The sequence below is a fragment of the Bacillus rossius genome (assembly GCF_032445375.1).
Source record: "Bacillus rossius redtenbacheri isolate Brsri chromosome 4 unlocalized genomic scaffold, Brsri_v3 Brsri_v3_scf4_2, whole genome shotgun sequence".
Classification (NCBI taxonomy): Eukaryota; Metazoa; Arthropoda; class Insecta; order Phasmatodea; family Bacillidae; genus Bacillus; species Bacillus rossius.
Genome location: NW_026962011.1, coordinates 37,853,759 through 37,880,149, shown reverse-complemented (window position 1 = coordinate 37,880,149; position 26,391 = coordinate 37,853,759). Strand labels below are relative to the sequence as shown.

Genomic DNA, 26,391 nt, shown 5'->3' with positions numbered 1-26,391 from the left:
AAAATGTAGGTGACATTTTCACAAAGGCTTTGGGACTGAACAAGTTTATATACTTTAGAGAAGCTTTGAAATTAAAATTTTTCTGTTGAAGGGTTTATATTGTGTCAAGTTAAAATTTTTCTGTCAACTGTCATTAAAATGTTTAACTTGAGGGGGAGTGTTAAACTGTTTGAGAAATGTTATGTTTTTCTATTGAGTTGGTACTTCTGGTACAGACGACGAGGGAGGCAGTTATCTATGAGTGGATGTAAAGACCAAGATGTGTATTAAATCGTAGTGTAACAATAGTGTAACATTTTGAATTACCATGTGTCTCTGCATGAAATAAATCTTATCAATAATGATTCAAAGTCAAGTTGCCCCAAAATTTTCTGGCACTTCCCCGAACTTACAACATTGTAAAGGCTATACTGTCATGTATGTAATACAAGAAACAAGAGGATTTACAAAAAATGTTCGTGGCACGACTCTGCCAGAATGCTACAGTTTGTGTACGAAGCAGTGTTGGAATGGACATGAAAAAAAAACCACTGTCAGTTCACTGCCAAGGTGCAGAGATGAATAGGTTATGAAATTTTTTAAAAAGTTAAAATTGTGTTCCTGCTAACTAAAAATTGTACAGTACGTAGTAATCATAGTTTTATCAGTATCACACAAAGAATATTGCCGGTGTATGTATTCAAGTACAGCTAAGATGTGTTCTGATAGAATAAACATAGACGATCATGCCAGGTTATGAAACGTAACGTAACGTTACAGGTCAGAAAATACTACCAGTGGATAACCTGACAAACCTAAATATTTCTTCTGAATTTTTGAAAAAATGCATACCTACGAAAGTACTTAAAGATATTAATTTCAATTAATGAACAATATGATGCAAAACACAATTAAAAGTATAGGAAATCACAACCATGAAACGATTCAGCAAATTTTTTTTTAAAATAGACTAGAAAAATTTGTTTGGGCGAGTGTTCAACATGTTCATTAGAAGCACAGCACAATGAACTGAGATCCTGGAATCGTGAGCTAGCCTGCTAGTGTCAGCTGCCCCGGGACGCGTGGCACCGTGAGTCAGGCACTGATGCGCCCCGACAAGTGGGGCATCTAGCTGTAAAACCACTTCGCTCAACAACAGGGAACGTAAACAATAAGAAAGCAGACGAGTACACTGTCAAAATAAAGTGGCACATTCTTCGCACTAAAATGACACAGCAACTTAAAAAAATTTTTATGAATAAATAAATAAAATTGTGTATGGTATCTTTTAAAAGTTTTAGTTTAGTGTTGAATATGTAACAATATTTTTACAGAATAGTAAAACAATATCGTTGGATGAATTTGTACATCCTTAGAGCTGAAACCAACACATAATTAAACCCATTAAAAAAGGTTTGCTCAATGAACAGCCTAAACTTATCTGAAGGTAAATATCACAATGTGCCGGGAGCTCAAAAGTGAAGCACACCTGGTTTTAGAAACTGTCTGAATGTTGGAATGTTAGTACGGGAGAGAGCCACTTTGCCAGACAGGTCTGCAGACACGAAGGGGAATGTCACGGAGCGACGAGGAAGGGGTGCTGCAACGCCTCGGCCGCGGAGATCCGGGTGTCGGGGTTGCAGTCCAGCAGGCGGGACAGCAGGTCGTAGGCCGAGCCGGGGAACGCGGCGTCGAGCGGGGAGCCGGCCCCGGGGGGCCCCGCCCCCAGGCACAGGCACCCGTCGTCCTGCACCGTCTGCTTGCAGTCGGGGCAGGCGGGGCCCCGGCCGGGGGCGCAGTCCCCCCGGCGGCGCCGGCGCAGACGCTCGCACAGCTTCCGCACGTCCAGGGGCTTCTTCTCCTGGCTGCACTGGACGCGACGCCCTGCGGCAAGCGCCCGCGACGTCGCAGAGCGTTCCCGCTCGACCACACCTCACGTGCTACCTCTACAGGCCGCTCATTGCGGTGCTGTGCTACCTCTACAGGCCGCTCATCGCGGTGCTGTGCTACCTCTACAGGCCGCTCATTGCGGTGCTGTGCTACCTCTACAGGCCGCTCATCGCGGTGCTGTGCTACCTCTACAGGCCGCTCATTGCGGTGCTGTGCTACCTCTACAGGCCGCTCATTACGATGCACCAGCCATCGTATGGATATTTACAAACAGAAGAGCAATAAGAAACATTCAGGGTATACATACTAATCTTTAACAAAATTTCCCTGACTTTCCCTGAACAAAAATACAATACCTACTCCCTGACTATTTTTTTTTTTTAGTAATTCAAATATTGTTGCAATTTTCTTAATGAAATAAAGGAAATCCAGCCTCCATTCCCCTATAGGTGGCCTTTTTTCAAACAGAACCTTGCTTTCCCATTTTACTGTGTGTATGACCATGCAATAAAACACCATCATCTGAAAATTAAAAAGTTTTCACAGTCTGGGTCATGGCAGAGCAGAGCAGAGCATAACATTTTCCCCTTAAGTTACTATCGCTGGGGAATTTCCATGATTTTTACAGGATCTCGAGTAAATTTACTTACTTTCCCTGAACATTCCTAACTTCGCTGACTTTCCACACTGTGAATGCCCAAATACTTTTAACTTATAATGGAATTTCAAGTCAGAATAAGGCTTTGACAGAATGAATGAGTGGGGGAAAGGAGCACCCTGAGAGAACCCTGCGGCACATGGCAACATTGAACAAGACTTCCCAATTGCCAGAAAGCCTGGTTCCACCCCCCCTGGAATCAAACCCGGATGTCCTTTCAACACAATCCTGGTTTTGGATTGTAAACTCAGCCAATATATATCATTTTTAATTTATAAGTTTTAAGACTGAACAAGTATGGCACAGGAACATTGTGGCCTTAATTGATACAGGTTATATACATTTGAGAAATTTCTTGCTCCGAACACAAAAGAGCCAAGAATATATTAAAATAATTTTCTTACAGTTTCAATTAGTATTGATTCCTGATAGATATAAGGACAAGATCATACAGCGAACTGCGATAAAACCAAAATAACACCTTAAAAGCATCTCAATATGTACACCAATAACACCGAAATGCAAGTTAATACACAATAATGCAACTAAATTATGAAATTAGTCAGTACCTATTCAAAACCAAGATTCAACTCAAACCACAAAAACATAATCTTTTAATAATCGTAAATTCAATAATTGTAACTTACTTAATTAGCAGGAAATTTTTTACTAAAATGTATTTTTTTTTCTTTTTGTTTATCTTGCAACTGTTATTAGTAACTCAGTTTTACATAATGACAGTACATTTTTCAAACTCACAAATACCTGCCAATTAATTTGTATTGTTCCAAATAGTTAAACATGCTTATTAAAAATTATTACATTGTAAACATGCAATATATATTAGTCAAAATCATTTATTGCCATACTTGTTTAGTAACATGCTAACGTTATTAATAAACAAAATTCATACAAAAAAAAACACAACACTGAAATCTCAAGATTTTAAAAATGAAATCAGCCTAAAAATAAAACCATATATCTTGCCCCTAATGATAGCTGTAAGAATGCAACTGCTGATACCTTAAAACTCTTATCATGAATTAACTCAACATTTAGAGATGGACTTAAAACAGTACTGGTTTTATAATTTGAATATGAAAAAACCTTTTACTGTATCAACTGCCATACCTCCGGTTAAAAATTGAAGTATTAGCTGCACGGTACAGGACCGGTGCCAATAAACATGAAATATAAGCCCTACTTTTTTGAGAGAAATTCTGCACAAACACATTTACTAAAGTAAAATAGACAATCAGCAAAAATGCAGAAGCAACTTACCCAATTTACGAGCCACTTGCTTTATTTTCTCAGAGCCAAAGATGGTCATTATCTCTGCGAGTGCCGTCAGGTCGTCAGGTGCACGGAAGAACGGGTAGCAGCCACTCAGGATGCAGAGAAGGATCACACCGGCTCCCCACATGTCTACGGCTGGTCAGGCACCACACATCACACACGCGATTATGTTCAGCACACCAGTGAGTTCACTGACCAGCTACTTGAGTAACAACCGACTGAGTAATTTCAGCCACATTACAGTTACCTTTAATACACAATCCAGGTTACATGGCCGTAACTTGAAAAATAAAAAATACAAATGAATGCTTGCATCGTATTTCGGTAGTAAAAACAAATGTAATAAAATGTTACTTACATACACTGAATTAAATAATTACTCTTTAACAATCTAATTTTATCACTGATAAATTTTAAAGAATTTTTAATAAGGATAACCGAAACCTTTCTTTATAAATAACATTTTGAACTATGTTTATTCACAATGTTAATGAATAGCATATTAAATTAAAATGTTAAGTAAATTAATATTATTGTTAAAATTTATTTATCAATATGTTTGTAATGTAAGAATGAAAAATTATTAAATAACCCTTGCAATAATTTTTTTTATAGAGGACCAAAATATATTGATTAGATGAATATTGCAGATCATTAATTTAAGGCCTAAGTAAAGTGATAAGGTTTTTCAACAGACTTTCATCCAAGCTTGTTTCATAACGTTTTTTAATGCCTAAAAAAATTTATTACATTTAAACTGGCTATAAGAAATGTTTAAAAAAAGAAACTTTTTTTAGTAAAAATCTGCAAATGGTTTAATTCCTCAGTATATGTTTTAATTATAATCAGTGAATATTATTTTTAATGTAATGCATATTTTTCCAATTAAATATTGTGGAACATTATGTCATTAACTTTTAAGAAGTGGCCTTGCTGCTTCTTTATAAGGGTGCTCTAAACTTATTTACATACTCAGGGGTACCCTCAGTTTTTCTTTTTCAATCCAGCGTTCTTAGCGAAAGCATTACCGCCCTGAGGCCCCCATGGGCGCGGAAACAGATACCCCGTTTACACACCAAAGGGAGTTAGAGACTTGGCAATGATGGGAAGCTAGGGCTATCCGTCCCAGCAACGTCACCACCGAAAACCCCCTAAGCTCACTCAGCTGACCAGGGTTGAATGCGTCCTTGACCCGATGGTCACGTATTGCTGGTGCCTACCCCGATCTACCACTTCATTCTGGGTCACCCAGAAAAACCAGTGGTCCGATGGAGGCCTATCCAATCTCTCCGAGATATCCAGGCCAGTAACCAAAGCAGTATTGCCGCTCACTGCGTCAGCTCTTCACAGACCCAGGGAACCTTCCGGGCGCACTACAGGAGGCTCACCAGTGGTCTGGCGATGGCACTTGAGCAGCACCTCCGGGGGCCGGAACCCGGGAGTGCCCGCCCGCGGGGCCACCATGGGCTTCTTGTGGCGGCAGGCGGAGCAGACCATGGGGCGGCCGTAGCAGTCGCACGTCCCGTCCTTCGCCGGGGGAGCGGCCTTCCCGAACAGGAACGGCTGCAGGGGCGTGTTGGAGGATGCTACGGGCCGGTGGCTCTTCACCTGTCCCACAAGCAACGTCTTTTAACTTACAACACGCTCACACCACAAAGCCTCTGTTCCCAACTGCCCACTGCCTATCATGTCAAACTGTGTGCGAGAAGGCAAGCATTCACGGTAAAACAATTTAATCCGTAACTTTCATGACCATGGCAGTGCCAGTCTGGTGATTTTACCCGATTATTGAATATCAACATAGTTAAAATGGGAACAAAAGATAATATTAGTAAAACACTTCTAAGACCATGCTTGTTTTTGTTGATGAAACTGAGAAAAAATTTGACAAGGAAAAAGCCTGCAGTCTTTCTCTTCAGGTCTACACTCACTGTTCTAATTGCTGTTTGATGATCAGTTAAATACGGTATAATCTTGACAGCAGCGTTCAGCGACCAGTAACTCTGCACGTCCGTTACGCACAGCGAACGCACCCACGAGCTACTCAGCGCTGCTCTGCTCGGTCGCGGCTCACCTGGGAGTTCTGGACCCTGACGTAGCTGGGGCCCAGCCGTGGGTTGTCCGAGGTGAGGGCCTGGAAGCGGGACAGCTCCCGGATGTTGCACGCGCTCTGCGACAGCGCGCTCCTGAACGCCTGCCTCGGCGAGGGGCCGTCCCCCGCCCTGCCGCCGCCGCCGAACAGCTTCTTCTTGATGCCGCTGCGGCTGTCGTGGCTCTGTCGCACCTGCTGTCGGGCCAGAGATGCGGGAGAACTGGGTAGGCGCCAGCAAGGCTGCGTTTTTGTGAGCTTAGGGATGCAGCCACTCGTCTGGTTAGCTGAGCGAGGCAGGGGGGTTGCGGTGGGGTCAAAGCTGGGACGGGTAGCCTCAGCCTCTTGACATAGCTGGACCTCTAACACCTTTCCGGTTTGCGTGCACGGCGTATCCGTACCCACGCCCGTGGGGGCCCCGGGGCGGCAGGGCCATTAGGCTAAGAGCGCCGGGTAATAGAAGAAAAGGAGGGGGAAACCCCTGTGTCATGAAATCATGTCAGGCGAGAGTAGCACTGATGACGAGACAAGACGGTGCGGTTGTAATTTAACACATGAGATTCCTGTGGTTCGATTCGATTTTTATAATTCCTTTTTAATTAATAGAGTGTACCGTTCATCTAAAGTGGCACTAAATTATGTGATGCATCATCCATAAAAATACTGCAATTTTAACTGATACACAATGCACTACTTTCACAGCAAAATAAATTGTAATAATCATGTTAAGATCAAATCTATTTGAAAAGAAAACAATCGCAAAAAGGTTTATGGGTTTTAAAATTTTTACCTAATTCAGAAATGTAAAAATGAGTTACCAATTATGTAAAAGAGATACAAGCCCTAAAAAAAAAATTCCCCCCCCCCCCCCCCCCCAAAAAAATTATTTTAGATGATAGACATTAGTTAGACTTGTGCGAATAGCAGTTTCTTAGTTTGAATCAAGTATGAATATCAAATTATTCTCAAATACAAATACTGAATTTGAATAGTAAAAATTAGAATTCAATTTTTTTTCACATATAAAAATGGAAATATGGAAATAGGAAATTGGGAAGATAATACTAATTTGAAAGGTTGGTTAGGTTAAGTCTGCTACATTTACTACAAGTAAATTTTATTGAAACATTCAAATTTTGAAAGTAAAATATATATACCTAATTATTTTTCATGGGAAATCATAAAAGGATCACAAAAAATAAACAAAAAAAAATTCAATAAACAGTGCAAAGAGAACATGTAAGTATTTTAAATGTGTGTGAAGAAACTTCAAGAGGGTGGGATTTAAAAGAATGTACAGTGAGCAGTTTTAATCTATAGTTAAATATGATGTAGGTCTAAAAAAATTTCTTAACTTGTTTGAATTTTCACTATGTGGAAATATATCTCATTCATATTAACATACATTAAAATTTATGGATTATATTTTTTGGCTTGTTTTAATCATATGGTAAGAACACACTACCACGTTTTATATTAAAATCAAGTTTTAAAACTAAGGGTGCAATTTTTATGCAAAAAAAATTAAGGAACTTGCAATTTTTTTTCTTTACATATTTAAAAAACAGCTTTGAAATGAAAAATGTAATCAGCAGGCATTGACAAAAGAATAGTGCTTAAATGCATTTGGCTAGAATTCAAAATTTCTATGACCAGCCACTGTTGCTTTGTACAAGCAGTACAGACATGCCACGGAGCAGTGCAACATGGCACTAAAATTTTTTTTCAATGATTTAAAAATTAAAAACTTGAATTGTTAGCATAAATAAATGAAATACTAACAATGCAGCACAAAACATTCCAAAAAAACTTCGAAGAAACATAAATTAACGAGAGCAATATATGACATACATTAAAGCCCGCCGCACACGGTACAATATTCCTTACAATATTGTAAGCTAGGAGTCGTACTGGCTCTACTACTAGTTTCTTCACTCGAATTAAAATTGGATACTAGTAGCTGTACTAGCTGGGCTACTGGTTTTGCGTAATAGACTGCGCCCTATTTTCATTGCTTGCTGTGTTCCAATATTAAAGGAGTGGCCAATCAGAACTCACGAAAACAGCACGAGGGGTTCTTTACACTTTTAAGCGCGCATGTCGTGATAAACATGGACGGAAACAAGTGGAATAGTGACCAACTCCTCGTTTTAATAAATGCATACAAAGAAGAGCCTTGTTTGTATGCAGTAAAAAAAAAAAGTGAATTATAATAAAAATTTGTTGTGGAGAATATTCTCTTAAACAAAACTAGTAAGGCAGCTGGAATCGTGTGCAGCAGAAACTTGTAGCGCACCTAGTGTTTCAGCTTGTAGCCTACACAGTACATAAACCAGTAAGCATTCTAGTAAGCAAGCTAGTAAAAAATATTGTACCGTGTGCGATGGGCTTAAGCAACATTCGTTGCTTGTTGGTCTGACATGGTGCTCGTCCGATATAAATTCACTTTTAATTTTAACTTTTTTCCATTGATTTCTTAATTTGAATTTTGCATGCTTGAGTGGAAGTGTGAGAACCAGCCCTCGCCGCGCCTACCTTCAGGGGGGACTTGAAGGCGGACGGCGCGCCGTGCTTGCGCGGCGGGGTGTTTTCCGTGCCCAGCGGGAGCCGGGTATTGGCAGGCGGGGACTTGTAGCCGCGCGGGAGGCCCGGCTTGCCGTCCGCGACGTTGGCGTCGGAGACGCGCGGCTGCAGCGCCGGCCTCTTCGCCACGTGCTGCTGCGTGCACGAAGCCGCGTCGCCCTCATTCACCTGCCCCGCCGAGACATGTGGCTGTCATTCCGACGCGCGCGTGGCCCGGGTTACGCAATATCCTCGTACATTCTTAATTTAACGTAGCTACATTCATGATAACACCTGATTGACAATCCCTCAATTCAACTCTCGCACCCTTTTCTAGTTTATGAACTACTTATAACAAGAATTATATTATTATAGACTCATTACAAACTATGATAGACAAAACGCCAAGTAAAATTCTTGTCATTACTAATATTTTATACATCTTATATAATTGTACTTTAAATTTAAAATTAATCTAGCTATTATATATATATATATATATATATATATATTTTAATTTAACCATGTTACTCTCATGAAACTTTTTTTTAAGTTTAAGTAATTATTTGAATTTAAGTATTCATGTGGATATTTGTATGGTGTTGTGTTGTCTTGTATTTTTGTCCTACTATTTGTTTTGTTCTAGTATAAATAATGTTACTGTATTTGTTTTGTACTTGTCCTAAATGTTGTGCCCACCGTTGGGAGCCTTGTGCTGTTGGTGTGGCATGTTACAAATTAAATAAATAAATACCAGATATTCCATGGAATTCGAGGGCCTTAGGAAATCAACTAGCCTACTGTCAATAAAAAAGTAAGCAATTCGTGCAATGACACATCAAAGTTTAAAAAAAAACAACAAAAGGCCATCAGAAAAAAAGTGAAAATAAAAAACCCAGTGATGGCAACGATATTCCTAGTATGGCACATCCCTCAATATAATCTAATTTAACGAACACTGACTGTGCAACACTCATTTTACATTTTACCTGGTATTTGTTATATGGAGGATAAAATACACAGCACACTTAAAACAGAAAGGTGAATTTTTCAACTGAAAATAAAAAAAATTTGTATTGACATTAAAAGAATTAAGTATGTATTCTCCGAAACATTACTATAGTATATTTAGTAGCGAAATTTAGGTACCTCTTCGTCAGTGCGTTTCCTCTTTTTTGGAGTTCTCGGGATGAGAGGCACGTTCACGCTGGCCCTCCGCGGGCCGTCCGGGTTGAGACACTGTGCCAGGCCGAAGTCAACCAGCAAGAACCTGCAGGTATCACGACACAGTTCATGGTGGCGGGACTGTTCTGTTGTCGCCTGACCATTCCAAGTGTGTAGATGTTTAGACCTGACAGTTCCCAGTACTTAAGAGGTGGTGGAAAATACCATGTACAGTACACAGAAAAATGCAAACCAGAGGAAGGGATTAAATACTATTATTAACATTTTCATTTGAGAAGTATAAAGCTGTGATGACTTACTACCATATGTTAATACTGAGTGGTAAGTGGTGGTTATATGTGTATATATAAAAAAAAATTAATAAGGGTTGGGAGCAATAAGCAAGGCACCAAAATGTTAAGTTGGGGTTTATGTTGTTCAGTTATACACATAGCCTTTAACGACACATGGCCTCCACTATCATGACATAAGTGAACAAGGATTTGATGATCACAAGTTTACATCATACCAGATATCGGATTATAGGATTTCACTCAAGGTTGCCACAGAATTTTTTAACCAAATTTCCTCTCATTTTTTCCAGGTTTCTCAGAGAGAAATTTTTTTTTTTTAATTTCAATCATTTTTTGAAATTAAAATTTACAACATTCTACTATTTCAACCAAATATGCACACTAAAATACATGTTTAGCTGCTTTAAGCCAAATCAGTCATAAATAATGTTTATTCTTCTACGTATGGAAAATTTTTATTTAAGTTAATACTAAATCCTCTTATAATCAAAATTAATCAATCTACTGACAGAGTTGTTAGTTCGAAAAATTTTTAAGTTCAAAAGTAAATCCAACTAAACTTAGGTATATTCAAATTTAAAATAAACCACTGAAGTGGTTGGTTTCTTTGACCACTTCTCGAAGTTCCCCGAGGTGGCAACCCTGTTAACTGCGGGACCGCCGGCCAGACCGAGGGAGGGGACGCGGGCGTACTTGTTGCTGGCGCGGTCGTACAGGAAGTTGCTGGGCTTGATGTCCCGGTGGATGACGTTGAAGGAGTGGACCCGGCACAGGGCAAGCATCAGGTTCCTCATGTAACTCCGCACCTCCGACACGCCCAGGTCCAGCACGTAGCTCTGCAAGCGCGGAGACCGTTCAGCCCGCCATACAGTCCCCTCGACCAAATATGTCGCACAAGTACACGTCGAGTTCTAAACACTAGGAACAAGATTACATCGCACTGTCAAAGTAATAGAGCCATATCTCAAAAAATGTGACATTGAGTTAAGATCGCCAATGCAAACAACACCTGCCATACCTGAATTTTGAAAAAATAACGGTCATAACACGATGTTGCGATGGACGCAAGTCTGAAATTTAACCATGTTATTGCAATAATATAGCCTCTTGTTTAATTGTGTTAAAAAGTTTCTACTTTCGACATGTGGCCGTATTACTTTGACAGTACGATATGATGAATTGCGAAAACACTGAAACACTACGTAACACCAAAATACAAGTTAATACTCCATATAGTACTGAAATGAAAGTGATATCATGGAATTAAGTAGCAGTTAACAAAAACTTAATTCAAATCTATGTAAAAAAAAAAAAAAAAAAAAAAAAAAGTAATTTGAAATTCAAGAAATGTCATTTCAGGACAAAAAGAATTGTACCAAAGAGCATGAATAAAAAATAATTTTTATTTGATTTATTGTGCAACTCTTATCACGTTTAAACAACAAATGCTACCTAATTAGATTCTGTTCAGAATTTATCTGCTATAAATCAATTCATTACAAATATTTTTATTGTAAAAAATGCAGCAAGTAAATTTAACCACTATTTTGGCAGAGTAAGTACTACAAAACAGCTTTCATAAAAATAGAAAGCTCCTGTATTAAAAATGAAATTGGACAAAAAATATGATCATAAAATCTTATGTCTATATTATAACTAATGAGTCATAGCAGTAAGAACTTTGCTTACACTCTAAGGCGAAAGCGACTTACGGCAAACTTCTGGTGAGGCAGGTACGGCATCACGAAGACAATGCAATCCCCGTTGCGCAGACACAGGTCAACGCTGACCACATTGTCCTTGCCACTGGAAAAATGTGCACACACGGGTGGATTTAACATTTTGTTAACATAGCAAGTAACTAGTGATTACACCTACCAAAGAACTCATAACACAAACAAGAAATAACATCACACTGTAGTCAATACGTATTAACTAATAAGTAAATTATACTGAGCACAATTAAGTTGATCAACTGTTTCAACAATTCGTGGTTAAACACGTAAACACTAAAAAATGTGTACATAAAACAATACTACATACATAGAAGAAAGTAAGATAAAAAATTGTAACTAAAACATTCTATACTGTACTGTGATGTTCATTATTTCACGAGAAAGTTATAAATACAAAAATAATCACATAAAAATTTTTTTTTTTAAGTGAAACATCTTTGCTGAGGGGACTATACTTTTTCGAGCGTTACGAAAATTAGACACAGGCTGCTACGTTGGGACGTCTCACAAGACAGCAGCCAACGAGTGGATGACATTTGACAAAGCGTACGCAGAACTACGGAGTTCTTCCGTACAGGTCATTGAACCCGCGAATTTTTCCGGTCCCCGGTTATAAACAATCCAAAGGTATTTTTTTTCGTTGATACGGAATAGGTTCAGTTCCCGTCACCGCCATTTTAGGCCGCCAACGCAAACAACAGCCCTGGCCGGGCCAGGTTCCGGCGAGGCCCCAGCTCATACCCTATCTCCTGCATGCACTGGAGCTCCTTCTCGGTGCGGGACGGCAGGCAGGTGGGCACCAGGTGCTTGACGGCGAACTGGCGGCGGCGGCCGCCCTCGGGGGCGCACCTCAGCGTGGCCAGGTACACGGAGCTGAAGGTGCCCTCGCCCACCTTGCGCTCCACGTCGAACCACGCGCCCAGCGCCGGCAGCCTCAGCAGCAGGTCCTGCACGCGGGCGGCCTCCCCTGCGCGGCACGAAACGGCATGAGAGCGTCGCGCCCTCTCCTCCGCCGCCACGCTGACGGACACGCCATCGTCACAGGCACAAGACGGATCACGTACAAAAAAAACCAAAACTCTCAGTTGAAAAATGTGGGAACGATACATGTTTTGAGAGGTATTAAGTGAATAGAATTCTTTCTTAACAGATTTTTCTCAAAGATTCATAGAGATGCCTGACGGAAGTGTTATATTTAAAAAAACACAACGTACGTCCTGTATTTTTTTTTACTGTTAACCGAAAAATTTAAAAAAAAAAAAAACTCATATTTTAAGATGCAGTAGTATTTGGTTAAAAACTATCACTCACAACTCAATATTGTAACAATCCACAAAAACACAACCACAAGTTGGCCTACGTTGGCCTAATATATGTGCATGTTTGAGTAACGAACGACTGCAATACACACGACGCGTTGCAAGTGAACTGCTGTCTGCGGCCGGCAGAAGCAAACATGAATATTGGTGAACAAGTTGTCCGAACAACACTCAGAATGCAAGTAAAGAACTATCGTACAAGTGATTCATGATCTTGTGCATACTTATATTTCGGGTTTTAAAAAAAAATTAATGTAACAAACTTATGCTAACGTAAGAAATTGCAAAATGCATTTTTAAACAGGCCTACGCGAATTTCTAGGTTCTTCGCTAATCATAAGAATTTCATAAATGCTGCCGAACAATAAAATTTAAACGGAACACTTAGTTTACAATCATAAAATGCAAATTACAAAACAAACATAAATGGCTTTGCAGTCATTAGAACTAGTGACTACATATTAAGGAACTCAATAAAATAAAAATATTTGTGATACCATCCATAATAAAATGCACACATTTTTAAAATTGTTTTCAGAGCATTTTTTTCCCCCTCCTTAACTTTTTCATGTGAAGATTGCTGAACAGCTACACTCACACTACAGAGCCAGAAACTATAAGAAATATTTGTTTTATTTAATTTATTGACTTTGTGGCATATTTTTAAATAACATAATATGTCGAACTAATTCTTTCAAACTTCTACAAAGTAAAAAAAAATCTACTGAATGCCACAAACCGAACTAAGATACCCGGATCCGCCAACAACTCACGAGAGGTCAGCTGAAGAGCCGCTGCATCGCCCCCGTCCCGCTTCTCGTCCCCACGCTCCCCCGCGCAGAGTTCCTCGCAGGCGACCGGCAGGCGGGGGTCGGGGGAAGGCCCAGGTAGCCCCTGCGGACGGACTGCGTCCTCCAAGACGTGCACCGACACGGTCAGGTCCTGGGGAGCGCTGCCGAAGACGGTCAGGTCCTGAGGCGCGCTGCCGAACACGGCCAGGTCAAGCGGCAGCCCAGCCTCGTGGCCGGTCGCGAGGCTTCCGCCGTCCATCCCGCTGACGTCCCAGTGCGCTGTGAGTCAGAGTTGATCGCAACAGTGCTTGCAGGCATTGTTAAAAATGCCATCCGACTGATTACTTCAACTATTGTCATCACTAGTGCTACAAAATTAAATGATCAAATTTCTCTCACTATTCCAGGTTTTCCTGACAAAATAATTACAAACGTTATTTTAAAAATTAAATGCTCGCTATTTGCAGAATGAACTAGAGGATGAGCAACAGAGAAAAAAAGGTGCAACCACGCACACACACACCTCCTTACACCTGTTAAAGTGTCAGATTCATCGCTTTTTGACGTTGCTATTTGTTCATATATGCTTTTCAAAGCTAACTTGGGTAATTGTTCCATATCACTTATCCCAAATTTATTCCTCTTTATTGGAGTACTGTTAAGTGTGTGATACTGAATGATAAATGGACACGTATTGAAAACTACCAAATTAAAAAAATATGAACTGACCAATTCAAACATGGTCTCAGAAACCAATATCAACTTAGATGGTTCATTGATTTTAATGCAATTCTAAGCATGATCATGCAATAAAAAAAAACACCCTTAGTTATCTGTCTTTTCTCATAGGTACTTCTACTTTCTACATGAAAGTAAATACAGTTTTAATATTTGCTGTTGACAGTACATATCAGAATTTCCCCATCATTCAAAAATAAAGCATGCAAGCAGGTTTCACACTCTCGACAGAAGAGAAGACCATATTGCAAATTATATTACAAAACTGAATGAGTAAATCTTGTACTTATCAAATTACAGTTAAAGTTAAAAGTATTGTGTTTTTGGCATTGTAAAGCCCTATATACAATAGTAATGTCTCAAATTATGCCCAAAACACTGATTGCTGATTGGGCTACATGTCCCTCTGACGCCATGGATGGTGTGCGAGTGGTCCGAATTCACTGGTCAACTTGAACTTTTGTCCTAATCTTTGCCCTTTGGTAGCATAGAAGAAGAATGCTCATTATAGTGGTTTCTGGTTCCAATCTCAAAAATTAAATATTATTGAACTCCCATAACTTTCACAAACACAAGTAAAATGAATGTTCAAAACTTGGCTGCATATTCATTTACAATACATGAAAAACCATAAACAACAATTGAAAACACTTATTTTTGTACACTAGGTATATTTACTGTGCTCCGGTGAATAATTTATAAATCAATAGATTCGGACATCACAATTATAGACAGGGCAGTTTCCCGTGCGACAATATGACGTCATTCTCGTTAAGATAAAGGCACGGACAGACCACAGGTTCAGGCTGTTGTAGACAGGCCTAAAAACTTTCACATTTGTGAAACTGACAACGTAAAAATTAAGATATGCACCACCGGCAGCTAATTCAAAACACACTTATCACATAATAATCTGCATTTTACTTAACAACGAAGGGGTTTAAACAGTTAGTCCAGAGTTAAGCACACCACTGATGAGCCCAAAGTCACAGACTTAATTTGTGGCAAAATCAGGAATTTTTCCACTGGTGAAAAATTGCTATCCTAGGGAAAACAATAAGAAACAGTCGTCACTTCAACAAATTAATGCTTAACAAGCCCCAAAAAGCTTTCAGGCATAAACTTTAACAATTAACAAATCATTACTATCAAACATATTATAAAAAAATTATTTTTTAAAAATAAAATCATTTAAGATCTAAAGCAAAATATATTTAGAACGAGATACTCAAAAATTTGTACCTTGCTGTATTTTAAATTGAAAAGGACAGCAGCTATTGAAAAAAAAAAAAAAAATTCTTACCTTAACTTGCAATACAGAAGTCTTCCATTGCTCAGGAAACGGCTACTTCTCTTTTGAAGTAATCACTTTCCCACGTTTATTTAACTAACCATTAATAACCTGGAAAGAAATCATCACTCCAATTCATTTTCTGAATTAGAAGTCAGGAGTTTTCCCTGCGATTCAGGCTGAACTGATAAAACAGAATGCGGATTTTGCCGGCTGTAAACATGTTAAAGAACAAACTTCAACAAAAACATACAGTAATACAATATTTTTATTGTAATAGCAACCCAAGTTCAAAACATATGTATAGGATTTTACTTTTCACTTAAAAATCTCTCAATACTTCAAATAAACAACCTACGAAAGCGTAGACAAAAACGATCATTCCCGCGCAAGGCTGTACAACAAGGACTACCAATCTGGCTTAGATTTTTGTTTACACGTCAAACTTCGGGGTTTATTATATTACAGAACTCATTGATAAACCATGCACTGGAAAAATAATGTATGTGAATGAAATCGTCAACCACAACAAATGGACATTTATCCTAAGTGTTATAAATTTTTGTCAGTTGTATAACCCCCCAACTACAGCTGATAGAAAGGTTGGTACCAAGGAAAGGACTAAAAAAAATCGCGCGAAAAATACAAAATTCATTAATTTTGTACGTACTCTTTGCAACTCTCAGTACTGAATTAAATGATCAATAGCAAATCATTTGGGAACACCATTTGAATATAAGTTATATTTTAAGACAAATTTTAAAACATAATTTTTTCTTCAACGAAATAAAGTTAATCTTACCTTCTTTCCCCATCAGTTTATGTTGTCTTTTACATTGAGACTTCCTCATTTCCCTAATGGTTATCAGCGAATTCAGTAGCTTACATAAACTTTAGACTTCTGTAAAAACAGGAATGACAGTCACAAATATCAGGAACACACTCTATAAATGGGGAAGTGACTGAGACAATTTATTAACTCATATATTTGGCGACTAATAAGAAGTATATGCTCTTAAAAGAAATAGGCATAAATTTTATTCAGTTACTGTAATCTGGTATGCCAATAGACAATATTCGAAATTTGGAATGCCTCAAAAGACTTTTGCCTTTGAAAGAACCCAAATGTCTAAAAACAGATTAAGACTCCTAAAATCGAGCCGCCCTAAGCCGCCGAGGTCATGGGCTTGACCTTAACAGTAAACCAAAATTTTTAATTTTTCCCCAAAAAATTTCAAAATATATATAAAAAAATCGTCACATACACCATCTTGGATTCTAAAATGTTAAAATGTTTCATTTTTCGTTATTCTTGTCACTATGAAAATCCGTATTTTTTATGCTATTATATCGGGAAAAATTCATACAAAAGTTAATAAAATTTTCATAAAAAATTCCACCATATTAAATAAGGACGTCACCATTGCACATTTCGTTAGGGTCACCATCTTAGAATTTAAAAACTTTACACTTTTCATTGTGCCTGCTATTTTGGATGTGTATGACATCTTCGTTGCACATTTCGTTACGGCCACCAGCTTGAAAATCCGTAATTATTATCCTATTTTTAAGGAAACATTTAATAAATAATAATACAATTAATTTGATTAAATTTTAATAAAAAAAACTTGCATCAAGGAGTCCTTGGTTTGAATTATACAATATCATTTGATTAACAATAGCGATGATTACTTCCCCAGGGAAGCCACCAGCAGGCTGACCTCCCACCACAAATGGCACTATGAAGTCATGGCAGCCCTTTTGTGTCTGTCATCTAGTTGTAGTCAAGTAGAGATGGTAATCTAATTTTCGTCAGTTAGAGGGCGATGCCACCATATTAGATTTTTTTTGCTAGAGACAAAAAAATTACATACTATTTTAAAATGTCGCCTGGTATGGTGTAAATAAATTATTTACGCAGCCAGTGTGTTAAAGCCAGGCCGATTAAGGTTGGATTAGAGAATATTAGATCAATTGCTATTTGAGTGCTACCATTGGCGACACACGTTCGTGATATCACAATGTACTGCACTGCACTGCACTCGTTCGGGCCTCGCACTCCCACAAATGCCCCGTGAGGAATGACGATGGGACGTAACGGCCTATGCCAGCCGAAGGAACACGGACAAGTGTGGTCACAACACTGGGCCGATCTGGTCCACATCCGCTATCGAATGTGATGCTGCTCTCTTGAGCTATAGCACCAGGCAAACCCCATCATCAGCAGAAACACTCTGGAGTGACGTCTGCAAAGTCTGCTCACTTTTTGGGAACACCGGCCTACATCACTGTTCAAGCAGAACTACACTAATTTTACATACTGACTTGTCCCAGGCAGAGAGGAGGAGCGGGAGTGGTCCCCGAACAGGGGTCGCTGCCCAAGAGCAGGGAGAGATCAGGCAGAGGGGGGGGGGGGGGAGAGAGTGGGAGCGGTCCCCGAGTAGAGGTCGCTGCCCAAGAGCAGGGAGAGGTAGGAAGGGATAGGAGCGGTCCTCCAGAGAGGTCGCTGCCTACCAGGGGAGGTAGGGGTAGGAGCGGTCCTCTAGAGAGGTCGCTGCCTATCAGGGGAGGTAGGGGTAGGAGCGGTCCTCCAGAGAGGTCGCTGCCTAAATAATACTGCTCAAGTATTCTCGCCACTTTTATTGACCCAGAATTACTGGGAAGAGCTTTCTGCCTGGCTTAGCTCAGCCAGGGTAAATATACAATGTATGTACATATTCAGTAGGGAGGGCACATCTGTACCCTTCCTGTGCATACATATTCGAATTACAATACTCTTTACATTCACTTGTATCATTAACAGGTTTCTTGTCACAACACTATATATTTACATATTGTCCTGAATTAGGCTGGGCAGGTAGACAAAGTTTCCTTAATTTACATTCCCCTTTGTCTTCCATCTAGAAGCGGGTTGCGAACTAACTTTCATCCCCATAGATTATGTAGGATGGGTGGCGCACTTGGGGCTTGTGCTATCATACCAGCCGAGGCCAAACTGGTGGACATGACAATTCGCCCCCCTCCCTCTGTGGCCTTGACTGGGATCGTTGCACATGCCAGGAGTCAGCACGCTGGGCTTCAGTCCCAGGGCTGGCTCCTCTACACTGGCCACTACACTATGTGGAGGATAGACGGTAGCGGGCTGGTCTGCCCAGCCGTTCCCATGGTCGTAGGGTCCTGGAGGTAGTTGCCTGGTGAAGAGGGGCTAGTAGGATCCTGGGGTTCGGGGTTTTTGGACAGATCTGATTTTCGTCTCCATGGCTGCAGGTGAATCCTGTTCTGGGGAAACCATATTCCTCGGTCTGGAAAAGGCTTTTTCTTCCAATGGCATCTTGCCTTTGAGAGGGCGCCGCTCAGCGGCTGTCTCCATGACTGCATGGTCGATTTACCCTTTGGGGTTCCTCCTTTCTGGCACCCCTGAAAACCACTGCCCGAGTTATTTTGGCTTAGCTTGGTTGTGGCAGAGCGAAGGGAAGGAGTTTCTTGAGGTCTCTGGTCCCCTTGTGTCAACACAACCATAGGTTGGTCTCTGTGTTGTTCAGTGCAGATTCCAGGATGAGGGTTAACACCACTTTGATTAGGGGCATTCAGGTCACCCATTCCTTTGGTGCCCCAGTCAAGAGTCCGGCGGGACGTTCGTCCGAAGTGTATAGTTTGATCTTCAAAGTCCAATATCGCCTGCTGCTGCGTGAGCCAATCTTGGCCCAGCACAAGTTCTTCTCGAAGGTCCTTTGCGACTAGACATGGGATCTTCATCTCCACATCGGCTATGCAGCATTGTACCACAGCATTGCCCAGTAAGGTCATGGTGGATCCCTGGGTGGCAAGCTGTGCCATTTGGGGTTGGGAATTAATAGGGGTCCCTATTATCTGCACAACACTCTCGCGCACATAATTAGTGGTGGCGGCTGAGTCGATAAGAGCCTGAATGGGCTGTGAGTCCAGTTGCACCTTGACTCTTGGCAGTTCTTGTTGTGGGTGGTGCTGTATGCACATAAGGCTCGGGGTCGGTCTACCTTCGAGCCGAGCTTGGGAGTTGAGGTCTTCTACCTTCGGTGTAGGGGTAGGGCTCGTTGGCACCACTCTTTCCCTCCAGGGGTCTACTGTGTTGAGGCTGTTCCTTTCAGACTGTTTGCAGCGGAGCACTGGGCAGTCTTGGTGAAAGTGTTGTTCAGGGCAGTGCCAACACTTCGGCAACCTTTTGTTGGGGACAGCATATTCTTGTACCAGTGTTGGTGGTGAACAAGGTTTACTTGTTACAGTGCCCCTGGTTTCGAGACAGTCTCGCTGCACGGCAGTGGCTCGAACCATAAGTTCGGATAAATTCTCGGGAGGCGGATGCCGTAGAAATGGCCGTAGGTTGGGCCGCACCAGCTCCAACAAAGTAGGAAGAAATTCATTTGGGTCTCTCCCTGGGTGTAGCCTCTTATAAAGTTTCCTTTTCTGTAGTAAGAAACTTTCGACATCCTCGCCTTCCTTTTGTTTGGTACCATATAATTGGGCAGTAAGCTTTGCCAGTCCTGATTGGCTTCCAAAATGGTTCAGGAAGCCCCCTGTGAACTCTTCCCAGGTGTCATACAGCCCTTCATTATTATTCCACCATCTAGAGGCTTCCCCAAGTAGTAATGGGCCTATCTGGTCCACCCATTCGGTGGGGTGGATTGCATGTGCCCGTAGGGCTTGCTCCCATTGGTGGACAGATTGCACAGGGTCCTCATGATCCTGCCCTCTAAAGGGCCGAGGTACACTTGCAGATCCTGTACTTGAAGGTAAACTGGGATTCACTCTACACTGGGCGCAGGTAAACGACATCCCAGCAAGGTCCAGTGGTGTATCTTCCCAGCCTAGACAGGCGAGATGGTAGTCGCGATGGCAGGCCTGGCAGGTGACGATGACTAGGGCTGTCTCCGGGCAGTTCGGCGCGAAGCAGCGCCGGGGAGCTGGAACTGTTGGCTTCTTCTCTACCAGAAGTTGTCTGCAGGGCTGGCATATGTGGATATATGCCTGTTCACTGACTTGTTCCACGATACCAAGGCATTGTAGGTGAAACTGGGCATTGCAGCATACACAGGGAATGCTGGGTCCATCCGGTGCACTGCAGCGAGGTGCGGCACAGGATCCAGAAGACATCCTTCAGTTGGGTTGGGCGCCACCAGGTGTTTTCTGCACTCCTGGAAGTGGATGTGGCTCCGACTGTGCTGATAGCTCTCGTAGAGGCAGGGCGTGGTCCTCAGGTTATCCAAGCTGACTGGCTCCACGTTGGGCGCCAAATTGACTTGTCCCAGGCAGAGAGGAGGAGCGGGAGCGGTCCCCGAACAGGGGTCGCTGCCCAAGAGCAGGGGAAGATCGGGCAGAGGTGAGGAGCGGGAGCGGTCCCCAAGTTGGGGTCGCTGCCCAAGAGCAGGGAGAGATCAGGTAGAGGGGGGGGGGGGGAGAGAGCGGGAGCGGTCCCCGAGATGGGGTCGCTGCCCAAGAGCAGGGAGAGGTAGGAAGGAGGAGTGGTCCTCTCTGGAGGACCGCTCCTACCCCTACCTCCCCTGGTAGGCAGCGACCTCTCTGGAGGACCACTCCTCCTTCCTACCTCCCCTGGTAGGCAGCGACCCCATCTCGGGGACCGCTCCCGCTCTCTCCCCCCCCCACTACCTGATCTCTCCCTGCTCTTGGGCAGCGACCCCAACTTGGGGACCGCTCCCGCTCCTCACCTCTGCCCGATCTTCCCCTGCTCTTGGGCAGCGACCCCTGTTCGGGGACCGCTCCCGCTCCTCCTCTCTGCCTGGGACAAGTCAATACAGTGTAAGTCAAATAACAAAATGGCAGCTAAACAAAGCTGAGTGTTTCGTGTGGATAGGGGTTGAATTTGGTCAAGGAACAATTGATAAAATGCATCCTGGACCCAGGAGTCTGCGTTTAAGTTTTGGATGGAAATCCTTTAACTATGGAATTCTCAAAAAAACAAGATTAGTCATAGAACATGAGGGTAGTTATCCAAACGTCCAACGACATGCGCACAAAATCCTAGCGATAGTAACCTTAATAAATTATACTGCAATGCTTTAAAAACAATTTTTGAAGTCTCTACATTCTAATAACGTCAGTTAAATAAAAAGGCTCCTGCATGCGTTTGTATCATATCGGAGTATAACACTGATTTTGGTCGAAATCTGTGGTTATTCTAGTCATGAAATTATTAAAACATTTTAATTGTAACTAATTTTTAAAATCCCAAAATGGCGTGGTCTTTCATTATTTTATTAATACTTTAAAAACATTTAAGTTAGCTGCAATTTAAATTAGATTAGTTTTAACTATGTTTTATAATTTTGGTAAGCTATTCAATTTTTTTTCATTTGAGATATAAGTAATTCTTAATTTTGGAAATTCTACAAAGAAGTAGTGTAAGTATTTTAATAATTTTCGGAAATAATTTAATAATTTATCAAATAGCAGACAAGTGTTTGTATATATATGTGCATAGTATATGTGGTTGTGTGGCTTACCTTGCTTACCTTTTGTGGCGTTGTGTGGGTTGTGTTGATTAGTATCAGATTTTGTCTGACGTATTATTCAGAACGTAGAGATTAAGATATTAAACACATTTCACAATATGGAAGTTATTGCGACATCAATTATAATTTGATAGTCAGATTAAGTCAAGACTGAAATAAAAATGAACAGTGAAGTTGAATTCCACGTTAGACAGAACTACCCATGGGAAAAAGTCCCTGTCAGTGTGAAACAGGTGTGTTTGTTTTTTGATGCCATACAGTAGATCCTTTTTTGTGCACAGTTGTACAGACACATTAAACAAGTTAGATACTCTTCATATTCATTATACATAAACTTGTCTGTGCTAAGCGTTGTGTCATTTTATACCATTCTCTTTGAGTTGTTTACTTTGTAAAGGGTTTCTAGCAACGGGAAAACTTGGAAAAGTCGGAATTTCTTAGGTAGTCAGTAAAAATTTTTAATAACTTTATTATAAGGGTAATGACAAATTTAAGTTATAACTGAGATTTATTTGTATTTGTACATGTTTCAGATAAACATTCGTTCTTCCTCCTTTCCAAATTGTAGGTATTTAATTGTTACAAAAAAAAAATTTCTGTCTCATAAGTACCTATATCAGCACTTTAACCAAATGCATTGACTTCAGTGCTATCGGCAGGGTAGTTCTGCAATAGTGAGTTGTAGTATGCCTACAAGTCACAATTTTTAATTTGCAATTTTTTTTATAGGTATTGGAGATGAAATATCAGTGGTCAGGGATTTTTTTTTTTTCCAAACCGGGGAAAGTCAGGAGAAATTTTTCAGAGAGATTGTTGCGTGTGCCACAGAGCCTGGGCAACTCGCAAAAGGAGTACGAGAAATGCATCCTCGGCTTCAGCGTGAAGAACCAGCTGCGCTACCGCGGCAACCTGGTGAGCTCGGTGTGCAAGGACGAGCGTCGCTACTACAAGGAGCTGCTCGCCTACAGCAAGGACAGGCTCATGCTGTTCCCCTACCACCTGTCGGACGTGGTGGTCCAGGGGCTGCGGGTCACGCCCTTCCAGTACTACGTGTCCATCATGGAGACCATCATGGACCAGGAGAAGAGCTACGACTCGCTGCCCAACTTCACCGCCGCCGACTGTGAGCCCCCTCCCCCTCGAGGGGACGTTACTCGTAATGCTGGAATCACATCAGCGCGACGTAAATGGCGGATGCGACAGACTTTCCCGATTAGAAACACTTTCTATCGCCGTCACGTGGGTGGGCGTGTCACTACCGCAAAAGAACGTCATAACTTGGTTTCCGAAAGGCAATAAGACTGGTGGTTTGGTAATTTACAATCATTATTTGTATATTGTCGAGGTTTTGTTTACTGAATTTATCCATGCGAGCTCTGATTTGTTTTTTGCACACAGTAATTTTTTCCAACTGAATTTTAAAATTTTATCAAACATATGTATCTGAAACGTGTCAATTTAATAAAAACGTGCTAGCTTTGTATGTCATCGTGTTTGGTACGTTACGTAATGGCAATAAACATTTTTTTATTTTATTTGTATCTTAGTTTGTTACATTTACGCAAATATTTTGCTTTCGCCATCACACATTCGCACTATTGTGATTTCAGCATTATAGAGGGGGTGATAGAGGGAGAAATTGAGGGAATTGGAAAGCTAGTAAATGATAGGAGAATATGTGAATGATGGTAAAGGTAGAGGAGAATAGGTGATTTACAAATGGGTTGGGAGAGAAGAAAATTTAGAGTGAATAGAGGTTAAGATAGATTGTGGAGAGGTGAATAAGGAGTAGGAGAGTAAACGTGGGGTGTGAAGAGGGTGGTAAGATTGGGTAACAATATGGAAAGGAGGGGTGAATTATTTGAAGTTTGACAAAAAAAAAAGATTTGTGAAGAGGCATTGTTGGAGAGACTGATTAAGGTGGGGAAGTATGATGGGGCAGGGAAGAAGAGTAAGAAAGTGTGTATAACTTTGTGGTAATATGTATTTATAATGCCCTGATCCCTATCCTATCTGATCAATAATTCACTTTAAATTTATGAACTCATCATTAAGATGAGTATCTTGAATGTTAATTACTGGGAATAAAAAAAATTATATACTGAAAATGGAATCAAAAATTTATAAAAATAAATGATTCTTTGATCATGGTACGGCTGTTGTCATTTTAGCCAATTATATAACTGTCTGTTGTAGGTCTTCGACTCCTGGGAATTGGTAGAAATGAGTACATTGAACTAATGAACCAATGCCGTTCTGGGCGTAAACTGTTCCGCCGCAAGAACGTCAAGGACTTGATGCCTTCTAAACCAGTGGATGTCAAAATAGACAGTTGGTGGTACATCGATGTTGGATACGTTATTGAAGATGATATTAAGGTAATGTATGCATACACTGCTCTTTAAAAATCACATTTATTTATGTTGTGTGTTTAAATTACTTACATCAGTTTATATTCTTTAACTTATGTGTTCATTACCACCGTTTAATCTATATATCTTATATCTTTAAACAGCAATTCTTGTATATATAATCTGAATCTCAGAAATGGCTCCAACGATTTTCATGAAATTTAGTGTGCAGGGGGTTTCGGGGGCGATAAATTGATCTAGCTAGGATTCATTTCTAGAAAATGTCGTTTTATCTGTGTTTTCAATAATCAACTTTATCGATAATCAACCTAAACATAGATGACTCTTCCTGACATCTATTGGTGAGTAATAATAATTTTTTTTTTTTTAATTGGGAGCAACTAACTGCTTTAACGACACAACAACACTAAAGCTACTGCAGTAGATGGCGTTGTTAAGCAACACTAAGCCAATGAGTGTTTGGTTTGAGGTTAGACCAAGAAAATCAATTGTTTACTTATATTATTTGTGTCTTTTTAACTTATGTGTTCACTTAAATATGCCTAAACGATCTTTGAAAAAAAAATTTTATATTATTATGTTGGTAAGATCGAAAAATATTATTCATATTTCATCATTTCATCAGTATGTAATTCGTATTTCAATATAATTTCTAAAAAGCACAATTTACCAACAAAAAAAAAATACAGAGAAAAGCTCGGTCATCCAGGTACTGTAATCTTAAAGCTAATAACTGCGCTACATTAAATTTTATTTTTCCTGGATAAACCTATGTTATTTTATTTAGTGCAACATTTTATGTACTAAAATATATACTTTTTGGGGTCGTTACATATATCATATAGATACCTACAAAAGGACCCAGTGAATAGTCTTTGTTTTTTGTTTGATCTCAGTTACTAAGAGTTTTCTTTATTCAAAAGTTCATTCAAGCTCTTCCATAGGTTTTATTATATTTGTTTCTTTCTCCATCTTCATTGTACCGCTACTACTGTCCCGTTTCATCTCCTATCTTTCTTAATCCATTCTTCAAGGTAGTTGAGAACAGGGCTGTCTAGAGGGAGGACAGAAGGGAAAGTAACTGGGACCTAGGAGCTAGGGAACCGTTGTTGAGTTTCAAGATTTTTTTTACTGCTTACGTTTGCCCTGACAAGATGAAAATTACATTACATAGAATTCTTAAGAAACTTAACAAGTAATGACTAATGAGATACGCACAGATCATGTTTACAGTTATGGCCACAGTAACGTCTGTCTTTAGATATTTTTTTTAAATTGTGGGGTTTGAAAGATTGTACTTTAAATAATAGGGACAAAATTATTTTCACCTGGGCCATTGGGTTCTCTTGATGGCCCTGGTTGTGAACAGCAATTCTGTTCCTCAGGTAGGACACAAACTGACATTCTACTGCCTCAAGTGGGGAAAAACACATGCACATCATTTTACATGTGTTTGTTACCGAATTTTTGCAGGTAAAAGTAGCAGTGAGGGCTATGTAGCTTTTTATTAGTGTTCTGCCATAAGCTGTGTTCTCGTGGCACTGCTTGCGTGGATCCAACCAGAAAGGTGAATGCAGCAGTGGCGTAGCCGGGGGGGGGGGGGGGGGGTGTTACGGGTTCTAACCCCCCCCCCCCCCCCCCCCCCTTTTAGACCCCATTTTTTTCTTATCTGAAAGCAGGTTAGCT

The 26,391-nt window shown here is 40.6% G+C and overlaps 2 protein-coding genes across 4 annotated transcripts in view; one reads left to right on the top strand and one right to left on the bottom strand.

Moving 5' to 3' along the window:
- Positions 1 to 342: 342 nt before the first annotated feature.
- LOC134542489 (cell division cycle 7-related protein kinase-like) lies at positions 343 to 16,205 on the bottom strand. Of its 3 annotated transcripts, none has more exons than XM_063386819.1 (11): positions 15,840 to 16,205; positions 13,781 to 14,077; positions 12,430 to 12,655; positions 11,665 to 11,758; positions 10,646 to 10,788; positions 9,624 to 9,744; positions 8,448 to 8,663; positions 5,898 to 6,110; positions 5,212 to 5,431; positions 3,809 to 3,958; positions 343 to 1,863 (listed from the first exon to the last, which is right to left on the bottom strand). In XM_063386819.1, the coding sequence occupies exons 2-11, from the start codon at positions 14,055 to 14,057 to the stop codon at positions 1,556 to 1,558; spliced, it is 1,968 nt and encodes a 655-aa protein (XP_063242889.1). In that variant the 5' UTR covers positions 14,058 to 14,077; positions 15,840 to 16,205; the 3' UTR covers positions 343 to 1,555. The 3 variants fall into 3 exon arrangements, with proteins under 3 accessions (XP_063242889.1, XP_063242890.1, XP_063242892.1); XM_063386820.1 differs by having other exon boundaries at positions 5,898 to 6,107; XM_063386822.1 differs by having other exon boundaries at positions 8,448 to 8,630.
- Positions 16,206 to 22,281: 6,076 nt separating this feature from the next.
- LOC134542411 (protein FAM91A1) overlaps positions 22,282 to 26,391 on the top strand; it is a 32,186-nt gene continuing 28,076 nt past the window's right edge. The window contains exons 1-3 of the mRNA XM_063386622.1: positions 22,282 to 22,566; positions 23,162 to 23,456; positions 24,530 to 24,711. Of these exons, the coding sequence (XP_063242692.1) occupies positions 22,495 to 22,566; positions 23,162 to 23,456; positions 24,530 to 24,711 (549 nt within the window). The 5' untranslated portion in view covers positions 22,282 to 22,494. The remainder of the gene's footprint in view (positions 22,567 to 23,161; positions 23,457 to 24,529; positions 24,712 to 26,391) is intronic.

Bases quoted from the DNA above. Each gene is read 5' to 3' on its own strand.
- LOC134542489 (XM_063386819.1), bottom strand. From the start codon at position 14,057: ATGGACGGCGGAAGCCTCGCGACCGGCCACGAGGCTGGGCTGCCGCTT. The intron at 5,432-5,897 runs GTGAGCCGCGAC...CTTGTGGGACAG, and splicing joins TCAGGGTCCAGAACTCCCAG to GTGAAGAGCCACCGGCCCGT. The intron at 1,864-3,808 runs GTAAGTTGCTTC...CGCTTGCCGCAG, and splicing joins GCAAGTGGCTCGTAAATTGG to GGCGTCGCGTCCAGTGCAGC.